At 36.9% G+C, this 12,401-nt stretch overlaps 1 protein-coding gene across 1 annotated transcript; it reads left to right on the forward strand.

The window, feature by feature from the left end:
• The first annotated feature begins 869 nt into the window (after positions 1-869).
• Positions 870-2,241, forward strand: LOC127425264 (galanin receptor type 1-like). Its single transcript, XM_051671011.1, has 3 exons — positions 870-1,529; positions 1,660-1,725; positions 1,924-2,241. Exons 1-3 carry the CDS (start codon positions 870-872, stop codon positions 2,239-2,241), a joined length of 1,044 nt encoding a protein of 347 aa, XP_051526971.1.
• The last annotated feature ends 10,160 nt before the right edge of the window (positions 2,242-12,401 follow it).

Below are 12,401 nucleotides of genomic sequence, written 5' to 3' on the forward strand. Positions count from 1 at the left end.
GTTGATTTAGTTATTAAAAAAATAACAAAATAAAAAAAATGGACTAATAAAACCAGAAGTTACCACATGAAACACACAAAACATTTTATGTAGTTCTGGTTTTACCATCTACATTGAATATTTTGCCTCAACAAAATGCTTAAACAAAATGTAGTCTAGCTTTACACTGTAAAAAGCAGTAACTTGCATTTGTATTTTTATAATCTAACCCTAAAAATGAGTTTGGTTTGTGTAAACTTATGTATTTAGATTGATTTAGTCATATTAAATAACATTTCAGACCTATTAATTTTGATGTTACAAGCACACCCTTGACTGTCTTGTAATATTGTATTGAGTTCTAATGGAAAAAGGTCTCTTTGGTTCAACAGAAAAAGTGGGAGAGGAAAAAAAAACTCCTGAATCATGGAGCCTGCGCTTTTCCCTTGTAAGAGGATGGGTGAGTATGGATGATAAATTTTGTCTCAGTGACGAGCACGCAAGCCATATTTGATTGCTGCAGCAGAACAGAGCTTCTCCATCGAGCGCGAGCTCAAACACAAGAAGAGCACCTGGAGATGAAAGCATGAACCTATGTTAACGCCAATAGTCAGAGTAAAACAAAGGGATTATTGGAAACTTTTATACTGAGAATTATTACATATTTTCTATTGTTATAAAGTGTCCGAAATGAAAATACTATGATGCTCGTGCATGAACACCTCAGTCTCAGAACCTGTTGCTCGTGGACTCCAGAAAACTTCACGCGATTTTTCAAGGCGAAGCAACATTTTCAACAAGTTTTTCTTCTGGGAAGTCAATAAACCCAGAGTACTAATTGCAGAAGAGTTCGTTTTCAAGACAACGCGTGAAAATAAGCTCACAGGACGATGAACATCCAAAACATAAGTGATTTAGAGAGACGTGAGAGGAACATTGACTTAGAGGCGCCTGAAAATACATTATTCGGCATCGGAACCGACAACTTCGTCACGCTTCTGATATTTGGACTCATTTTTACTTTGGGGGTCCTTGGAAACTCTCTGGTCATCACAGTTCTGGCTCGACGCAAACCTGGACAGCAACGAAGCACCACCAACATCTTCATCCTGAACCTCAGTGTGGCAGATCTGTCCTATCTTCTCTTCTGCATCCCCTTTCAATCAACAGTTTACATGCTGCCCACATGGATCCTGGGTGCCTTTATTTGCAAGTTCATCCACTACTTTTTCACCGTGTCCATGTTGGTGAGCATCTTCACCTTATCAGCCATGTCTGTGGACAGGTATATAGCCATCGTGCACTGCAGGAAGTCTTCTTCCATTAGAGTTTCGAGGCATGCATTGATCGGGGTGGTGATCATATGGGTGCTTTCCTTCGCCATGGCCACTCCGGTTGCCTACTACCAGGGCATCGTGGAAAGTGAGGGTAACAATACGTTTTGCTGGGAAGTGTGGCCAGAATACAGCCGAAGAAAGATCTATGTGGTGTGCACATTCGTCATTGGATATGTGCTTCCTTTGATTCTAATATCTTTCTGTTACGCAAAGGTTAGTGGCTCATTTTATGACTTGATTATGAACGTTAGATCTTTAATATTCGAAAAGATTGTTTGAATCTATATATTAAGTGGTCTTCTAAATTTTCGTTTCAAACTATCATATTCCAATGTGTCTTTAGGTCCTCAATCATTTGCATAAAAAGCTAAGAAATGTCTCCAAAAAGTCTGAGGCATCCAAAAAGAAGGTAAGATATAATTTGTGCTTGCTTCATATATTAAAATGAGTTACTTTTGAAGTGCACTGCACACATCTCATTGCCTCAATGAATATGTGTAATTTAACACACAATACTAACCACACCTATTTACATTCAGTGTTAGATGACATAGATCATTATGGTGTATTAAAACAACCATTAAAACCTCTCCATCACTTTTGACAGACTGCCCAGACAGTCCTGGTGGTTGTGGTGGTCTTCTGCTTGTCCTGGCTACCCCATCATGTGGTGCACCTCTGGGTCGAGTTTGGCTCTTTCCCCCTCAACCAGGCGTCCTTCGTGCTCAGAGTGGCGGCTCATTGTCTGGCGTACAGCAACTCCTCTGTAAACCCTGTTATATACGCGTTCCTCTCTGAGAACTTTAGGCAGGCGTATAAGCAGGTGTTCCGTTGTCAGGTTGCTTCTGAGTGCCCTACCAATGAGGCCAGAGAGATGAAGAGCAAGATGGAGGCAGCACCATCCACCAACTGCACCACTGTGTAGCTCCTGGTGCTGTTATGTTTCTCTTATTATTTATGATGGCATTTTAAATGCTTACATGTGAGTTTTTAAACCTGAGAGAAAGCAAGGAGCTTGTTTACTGTTACATATTGATTTTATCTGATCAGAATTAAGCATGGTTTGGTATTTGCTAATGTATTTGTTATATCCTTGGTAAGTTGGATGAAATAAGCCTTAATAATGGCTTTTGTGGTGATAAAAATAAGCATTTGCTTTGTGCTTACGTATGATGATGTGTTTCCGGTCGCAGCAAAACACAACCCTACTTAACACTTGCTGTGCAGTCTTAGTGATGTATAATAATGCAAAATATGGTAAAAAACAAAAACGTTATGAGTTGTGAGGAAGGTGAGTGCTTTGGCATCTGTTTTGCTATCCTTAATGCAAAGTCATCTTAAATTTGATCAGCTGTTTTCTTGAGCTACATTATGGTAGACTTTCAAAGGGTGTCTATAAAATGCATGTTAAGAATTACATTTGTTTTCTTTTGCATTTTAAAGGTGCACTCAATAATCTTCATTAAAAATGTTTAAATCCTAAAGACATGATTTGTAATTTTGCAATATATGTAGGAAATCATCACCACTCACATTAAAATTAAGACTCCAGTCATATCAGTAACCTTATAAAAGCTGTTTTATTCTACATGGAGAGGGTCCGTACATGGGGGCTGCCATGTTAGAATCACATGACCAGTTAATCTCTGTAACCATCCTGTTATTTGACACTTTCACTCACTGATTAAAGTAATCATGGCTGGCTGTGAATACTGAATTTCTACAATGGCATCTGAAACTGAAAACTTTTGATTTTAAATGATGCTGCATCCAAGCCGCTATGTGTCAGCGTAAGTCCAAGATGACACAAAGACAAAAGTTACTGAGTGCACCTTTAAAAACTTGTTTGTTTAAGGCTGGAGCTTCAGCCACAAAAAGGATTGCAGTGTTTCTTTATATGTGCAATAGTTTTGTACACAGGGTATCATAAGAACATTGTGTTATGTTCATGGTATGCTGATTCTGCTAAGTATAGGTAGCATCGTCAAATGATGGTTTCCATGTGAGTATTCTTCAAAGAATGAATTCTTCTGAAAATGTTTAAAGAGATAGTTCACCAAAAAAAATTAACTAACCCTAATGTTGTTCCAAACACATTCTCAGAGAAAATAAGAATTAATGTGAATAAATTGAAAGAATTGTTTCCTTCGGTGCAAGGTTCATTTCCGATCCAGCCGGAAGACACAGGGACAGGAGTTTGCCCCTTACAGCAGTATGCAACCTAAATTGGTAGTGAAGGGGTGGTAGGGGGTGAAAAAACAACGGCGGCACTACGAAGCGATGAAGAGCTGTGCGGAGCTAAAATATAGGCTGAATTATGACTGGATGAGATGCCTGAATTGAATAAATGACATAATGCTGACTAAGAGTCTAGTGTATGGTACGAGTATATTACTATCGCTTAGGCTTCCATTTCTTCCATGGAACATAAAATGCAAGTGAATGTGAATGGTGTCTGAGATTAACACACTGCCAAATATCTCCATTTGTGTTCCACAGAAGAAATAAATAAATACAGGTTTGGAACAACATGAGGGTGAATAAATGATGAGAGATTTTTCATTTTTGGGTTCATTTTTGAACTATCCCTCTTTTATTAAAATATCTTAAAGATATAGGTAATCCAAAAATGAAAATTCTCTCATCATTTACTCACCCTCCTGCTAACCCAGATGTGCATGACTTTCTTTCTTCTGCAGAACACAAACAAATATTTTTAGAAGAATATCTCAGCTCTGTAGGTCCTTTCAATGCAAGTGAATGGTGACCAGACATTTCAAGCTCCAAAAAGCACATAAAGGCAGCATAAACGTAATCCTGACTCCGGTGGTTATATAAATGTCTTCAGAAGTGATATAGTAGGTGTGGGTGAGAAACAGATCAATATTTTTTACTGTAAATCTCCACTTTCACTTTCACATTCTGAAAGTCAAAGCTAGAGTGGAGATTTATTGTAAAAAAAAAAAAAATACTGAAATATTGATCTGTTTATCACCCAAATTGTTTGCAACACTTCAGAAGACAATTTAACCACTGGAGTCATATGGATTACTTTCATGCTGCCTTTATGTGCTTTTTGGAGCTTGAAAGGTCTGGTCACCATTCACTTGCATTGAAAGGACCAACAGAGCTGAGATATTCTTCTAAGAATAGTTTTTTGTGTTCAGCAGAAGAAAGTCATACAAATCTGGGATGGTATGAAAGTGAGTAAATGATGAGAGAAATGTAATGTCTGGGTGAACCATCCCTTTAAATCTTTCATGTTTAATAATTAATAATAAAAACTTTAATAATACTCAGTAGTATACAGATATCACATACAGTGTAAGCAAACCAGTGTTCCCAGTAATGCAACAGTCTTCTTTATTTCAATTCCCTTAGCCTCCTCCTAATGTACCACTAAAATAGTACAGATACTTTATTATTAGAATTAAAACTCAGTTAAAGTGTCCTTAACTTTGATGGACATTCAGAAACTTGATCTATATGGGGCACACTGAGTCCACTCTGAACTCCAAGATCCGAACATAAAACACTAAACAAGACTGTTCCAAGGTCACGAAAATAGGCTATGTATACCTTTTCATTTTATCGAGAGACCTTACAAGATTACTCTGGAGTAAATGTACCTGAATTACTGATAATGGAATATAAGAAGGTCATGCAGGCAGCACTGTCACAAACTCTCTGAGAGGAGAGGAGGGGGAGGAATGATCCAAAATGTAAAATAATTCAATAACATATAAATATATCTGCAAATGTATTATATGATCATGTGTTTCTGGTTTTCGTGGTGTGTAGTAAAGTTCTTTCAAGTGATCAAAAAGAGTTTCTATCTGCTCTTGGTCGTCATGGAGACACAGTGCAGTACCTGAATGAGACCTGCAGTTCCATGCTTTAGAGTGAGCAACAGGAGTTGTAATTGTCCATCAGTGTGTGTGTGTGTGTGTGTGTGTGTGTGTGTGTGTGTGTGACAGGTCACTCTGATCCATACTTGCTTCTGGAAACTTCTATCCAATATGGGAACACTACAGTAGCTACATAAGGGTGTCGAAATATTTTTTTCGGTAACACTAGCAATGAATAATCCTTTTACAGCATTTATGGTAACACTTTACAATAAGGTTCCATTTGTTAATATTAGTTAATTGATTAGGTGTCATGAACTAACAATAAACAATATTTTTTTTCAGCATTTATTAATATAGTAAGTTAATGTTAGTTTATAAAAATACTATTGTTTATTGTTAGTTCATGTTAGTTCATAATGCATTAACTAATGTTAACATATACAACTTTTAGCTCCTGCATTTAGTATAACTGCATTTATTAATCTTGGCTCAAAACAAGTTTTGCTCAGTCAACAGCATTTGTGGCATACTGTTGATTACTGCAAATATTAATTACGAGCCTCCTTTTATTTATTGATTTATTTAAAAAAAAAAGAAGTAAAAATCTTGGTTACAGTGAGGCTTTCACAATGGAAGTGAATGGGACCAATTTTTGGAGAGCTTAAACAGAAATTTGAAGTTTATAATTTTATAAAAAGCACTTACATTAATTCTGCTGTTAAACTCACGTGCTATTTGAGTTGTAAAGTTGTTTTAATCGTAGTTTTCACAGTCGTTTTAGGATATTAATGTTTACGCAGTTTCGTCGTCATGACAACGAAGTTGTAAAATTGAGTATAACTACACAGAAAAGTTTAGCAAGCGATTTTATCACACTAAAATCATGTTAACACACATATCGTTTATATTTAGTGGCAATGCTTTAGATAGAGTGAGTAATGTTTACGGATTGGCTTCCTTTGTAAGTGTCTCACTATAACCCAGATTTTTGCTTGCTTGCTTGCTTGCTTTTTTTTTTTTTTTTACAAGATGAGGGACAGGTCGAACAAAATTTTTTAGCAATCTACATTGTGCCACAAATCCTGTTGATTGAGCTTAACTTGTATTGAACACAGAATATTCCTTTAATGTTGATTTCAATATATCCTTTACACCTTAACATTAGTTAATGCATTCTGAACTAACATGAACTAACAATGAACAAACATATTTTTACGTTATGTTAATTCAGAATGCATTAACTGTTAATATGTTATGTTAATGTATACATCTTTTAATTTATCAAATGTATTGGTATATGTTGAAATAAACATTAGCCAAGGTTAATAAAGGCTATAAATAATTATTGTTCATTGTTAGTTCATGATGTCTAATGCATTTACTACTGCTAACAAATAGAAACTTATTGTAAAGTGTTCCCATTTTTTTCTAGCAACAGTCTCAATTCATGTTTGCCATAAAGTAACTTCTTTTTTATTTTCCTGTAGCATAGCATTTCATATCTTCTCTTAAATATCATCTTACTATCTTACCTATATTTCACATTGTTATATGCAGTCTTTCAAAATGACCAATAAAACATGATCTGCTGCAATAGAGCAATTTCTGAAACATAACAAATAAATAAATGAATAACAGCACAATTGTTTCCCCTTCGATTTATGGCTAATATGAGCCCAACAATTGCTCTAGAAATTTAAGGTTTTGATTATAAGGCTGGATTAATATATGCCCTCATGGCACGTATAAAAGCAACATCGGGTCAGAGTATAAATGATGCGAGAAAACTACAAAGATTTGCCGAAAATTTATATTTTTTCTCTCCTTTGAGATAATGTGCAATTTTATAACTTTCAAGTACCTTCCTTTGACTACCATTTTTAAGGTTTCATGATTTTCATCCCAGGGCCTCTTATAAGGGATCATATGAAAGGTGAACTTTGATTGCTGAGAGAGAGAGAGAGAGAGAGAGAGAGAGAGAGAGAGAGAGAGAGAGAGCGCATTCATTAAAGTTTATTAATAATTACAGTATAAAGGCCACCAATTTGAACACTTTTGTTTCTCGGTTCTGCTTCCTCATCGGTTCAAATATATCTATTTATTTAGGCTCAATAAACAGTAATTAATTCATTAATTAATTTTAGTATCAAGTTATGCACAGCCTGAGACTTCCATTGACCAAATTTGTCAAACAGATTATAAAAAAATAAAATAATAAAACTCAGGATTTACTCAAACACTGACTTAAAATGTTTTAAAAGCATTTTAACATATAGTCATTTACATTATAAGAGAAGCACAATTAACCGAGCACAAAAATAATTAAATAAATATAATTTTTTTTTATTATTGTATATGTCTTGCTGCTGTTTTTGTATTGTTGTACACTGGAAGCTCCTGTCACCAAGACAAATTCCTTGTATGTGTAAGAATACTTGGCAAAAAAGCTGATTCTGATTCTGATATTGTTTTCTACCAGCAGAGGTCAGGCTTATACAGATTTCGAGGATTGCACGTCTCTTTAAAGTCCCCAGAGATTCACTCAAGTGCCATGTTAGGGGCACTAGACTAGAGCCCTCTTAATAAAACCCACTAAACAAACAACAAATGAATTCAAAATTATAATAATAATGATAATAAACACAGCAGTCATATTAAAAGTAGGGTCTGCTCTTCAAATTTCAACAGATTTCCCCTCTTCTAAAGTTCAGACAGAACAGAATACGCCTCCATTTATCCGTTAATCACGTTATAACCATTCTCAGCTAGCTAACATAAACATACTGTATGTAGCAGGGACTGTTGTCGGCTGCCATCGAAAATCCCACCTTTGAGTCAATCTATCTATCTTTTTGAGTTTGTAAGCCTATTAACCGTTACAAGTTAGCGCTCGATGTAAGATATGTTCAAGTATCGCTGTATAATTTCGCTAAAAGAGTACGGACTGAATCACCGGTTCCAATAGCAGCTCGCTACTACCAGAGTCTTCAGCTCCTATCAGAAAATGAGAAGAAAAACGCTAAAGACGCCGCAGAAGACCGTGGGAGTAGTTTACCTCAAGAAGTAACCCAGCTCCATGGTATGTATTATGCACGCTTCCACTGTGATTTTCGAGTGCTAATTTATGTTTAAGAATACAAAGACTTTTCATAAGTCTACAAGCTAACAAATACCAGCAACTTTTTATTACTGCTTTGCTGATAGTGAAAGAATGACTGTAGCAAGGAATTCTGGGCCCATTGACTGTGGGCAAATTCCAAACGGAAGTGAGCGTCCCTATGCCCTACTCCCTTCAAAGGTCTGAGTCCTTGAAGTGGGAACTCTGGAGGGAGCAGGGCACTCATGCGTCTCATGTATGGCTGCGTTCCACTTCACGTTTAACATCCACTCGCTAACTCCCCTAAGCACTTCCCCTCGGGGGAATCCCCACCGCCATTTTGGAAGTCTGTTCCACTTCGTTAAGTGAGCGAGGGAAGTTTCTGTTGACAGACGCTTAACACCTCGATTTTGGCCGAGGGTGCGAGCCTACTCTGATGTATGCTTCAGGTAGCTCCATATCCCACAATGCAACTCGATTGTGACATGACAGCAGATCGCGTGTCATAAACCCCACCCCCACACAACTCTAATGTATGATGGAAGTTAGGTCAATTAAGCAGTTTAGAAAAGTTTTATTGAATTTTAACAGCATAATACTTGTGTACTGTTTATCACACCGTTATAGCCTATGTGTTCATTGTTATGTTAACATTTTCGTTTGTGTAAATCTTGATTAATCCTTTCTAACGATTGAAACTAATGAACTAAATGAATGAATTAACTAATGAAAAAAAAATTAAACATACGAGATTTATACATAACCCTCTGAAATCAATCTCCGAAAACATTGTTTTCTCATGTGCAAAAATCACTAAATAATTCCACAAATTGACATTAGCTTTCAACATGCTCCAAGTAATCAAGGGTTAAGGGGGTTCCAGTTAAACCCATTGCACAACATAAGCAGTGATGTACCATGAGACGGAGTGAAGTTTGCGAGGGAAGGGGATAAAAATTTGAAATGGAACGCAGAGTATAGCTGTTTGGAACACCCTTGATGAAGGGAGTAATGAAAGACATACCTCACTTCCACTTTATCTACCTGAACATTACCATGACAACACAGTGCAGCTGTTCTAACAACAGTAATTAATTTGTTGTTGCAAATAAATATACTTTTTGTAATAGTTTATTTATTTATTTTCAAATATTGAACTTTGTGTCATTTTAAACTTGCTTAATGTTGCTGTTTTAATAATAATAGTAATATATCTGTACTAAATAAATGTATATAAAATACATGAATGACTATTTCCCGCCGAAAGTTATTTGGTGCACTAGAGGTCTTAATAATAAATAAAAAATAAACCACAGGGTTTAGCCTAGCCTACAGGAAAAAATGGACCCTCTTTTTGGAGTATCTCTCTGCTTATGACCGTCTACTATCTTATGTATGAGGACGAATGTAAACTGAGGAGAAGTATATGTTATAAAAGGGCTATAGCGCTTGCCTGAGTGTTTGAACCACTGATATATATATATATATATATATATATATATATATATATATATATATATATATATATATATATATATTACTGGATCACTGATACAATGTTAAACTGCCAGCAGGAGGTGAAGCCACCAGAAGTGTTTGAGCAGCCATCTTAGTATACCCAAACTGCCATAGAGCATCAATGACTGACAGGCGAAACACCCCCGTTTTACCGTCACCGACCTGTGGATACGACTGTTGCATTTTGCCCTCTTGTGATAAACATGTTTAATGTTTGATTTGTTTGTTATGGATAATATTCAGTACGAGGGAGAAGATGCTGATCACCATGGCAGAGCATTCACCAGCCCTGGTGTTCAGTCTATCAGTGCAGCCAGTGGCAGATTTAGGCATGGGCGATATGGGCAGTTGCCCAGGATGGCATCTTGCAGGGGGGCGGCAGCATCTTGCAGGGGGCAGCACCAGGCACCCACACAGGACCCAATTCCCCCCACCCCCCTGTCAACAACTTTGGGGGCGTGTTGAAGCGGGTTTCACCCAGGGCGCAATACAAGCTAAAACCGCTGCTGAGTGCAGCACAACAATCACCAAAGGAAGTGGCAAAACTGTCCACAAGTTGTAATGTAAGTAGGAAAATCTTTAATATCTGCTTGTTTACGGCGACAATATGTCCTTACCCCCGAAAGAGACTTTAAAAAAGTCAGACCGTGGTTTCTATATCGCCTTAAATGCCCGGGATTTGCTTGTTTTCACATTGAAGTGCTCTCTGTAGTCAGTTTAATTCATTGTCCTCCAGTCAAACCCATATCAGTTTATTTTAACCAGCTTTGCTTTGAGTGTCTCCCTCTTTGCGCGCCTGCTGTGTGTGTGATAGAGAGAGAGCACGCGCTCTTATTCAAGTGACCGCGAGAAAAAGGCACTTTTTGATAAAAACATAAAACAAGTAACTCTGAACAAACACTTCGATGAGCTCAATAAATACGTCTGAAAATGTCTGTTTGTATTCAGTGAGCTGTTTACATTCAGCTGATCTGTTCACTGATGAAGTTTGTTAGAGGTGGATACTGTTTGTTATACAGTAGATATACATAATTCGCTCGGGCTTTCAAGAAACAGGAAAAATTCCCGATTTTAAATAAATAAATAATTACATGCGTTGGACGTTCGCGTTTTTGGGATGTACATGCCAACTTCAGATATAAAATAGGTGACTGAATGATTTATGTTTATTTGCTGAAATGAGATGATTTCCTATTAAGTCAGTAAGGACATGTTTGGGCATAGCAATATGGCGGTGCAGTGGCTTCACTGAATTGATGTCATGAGCAATTCAGTTCTATATATTTATATATATCAGTGGTTTGAACATGTAATATGTTCTGATTGACAACCTTGCTTTAAAACCCAGGGTCACGTGATCATAAATGGTAAAATTACATTGCATGTACCCTTCGCTATCGGCCTTGTGGAAGGGCCCTTCGTGGAGGGCTTGAGTTGCTCACTTTCGTTTGGAACACCCCTTCGTGTGGTGTCCCTTTCCCGAAGTGCCCTTCAAGGGTGCAAAAACGCAGTTTGGAATTCGCCCTGTATATTGGTCTGGGCCCCTTTCATAATAGAAGTTTCTAATTTGTTGAAGACCCCGCTGGACCTGTGGGCCCCTATAATCGTTTCCACATTTCACCCTATAAGCTAGCACCCTGACTGAAAGTTACTGTTAGGAAACAAATTATATAATTACTTTGTATGGAAGGTAGTGCGTTAGTTAATAATAAGTGAAGCAATATATACCATGCAAGTGGCTGGGCAGATGCGTTTTGGTGCGCTAAGCGGACGTCTTTGACCCTTTCCTCTCACTGTTTTCTTTGGGGGTTTTTTTGTGTTTTTTTTTTTTTCTTTCTGTGTGTTGCACAGGAGTGCATCGTTTTTAAGATAACCTTCAGCTTTTAAAAACATGTCTCGAGACACTTATGCTCTGTTCTCTTTCTGGCGCTGCATCTGGCTTTTTTTAGCGCCAGTACGCATTCAATGTGAATCAGTGGTGTAGTAGTGTCTGAAAAGGTGGGCATACTGTGAATTTATGAAGGCCCCCCATTGTTGGAGAAAATATTTGAAGGCCCCCCATGTAGGCTATTAGATATTTATATTATAAGATATATCTATTATAAAATATTTCTTTAAAACTTGATTCCAGAAATGTCTAGAACTGTATATTCTTCATAAAAAGCAAGCTGTTGAAGGGAGTTATTAAATGTTTAGCATTTTCAGTAAGCTGAATTATAATAATTATATAAAAAGTTTAATAATCTATCATATTTTTAATAATTTTAAGAGATCTCGAGGCCCCCCTGGAAGTGTGCTGAGTCCCCCTAGTGGGTCCCGACCACCTGATTGAGAACCACTGCTGTAGGCTACGGAGCCCCTTAGAGTACAGGACTGGAATCGTTTTCTAAAATATTTTTGCGTGCCATCACAATAAGTTTTGTGTCCTTTGCAGTAAATTTACCATGGCTTTACTATAGTAACCATATTTTAACCATGATATTTGTAATGAAACCATAGTGATAATACAGGAAATTGAAAACTATGGTAATAAAAATCATAATAAACATGATAACTATAAAAACCACAAAATTATGAGTTTTCATGTTCCTGTATTATCACTATGGTTTCACTACGAAT

This window comes from Myxocyprinus asiaticus, chromosome 34 (assembly GCF_019703515.2).
Source record: "Myxocyprinus asiaticus isolate MX2 ecotype Aquarium Trade chromosome 34, UBuf_Myxa_2, whole genome shotgun sequence".
Lineage (NCBI taxonomy): Eukaryota > Metazoa > Chordata > Actinopteri > Cypriniformes > Catostomidae > Myxocyprinus > Myxocyprinus asiaticus.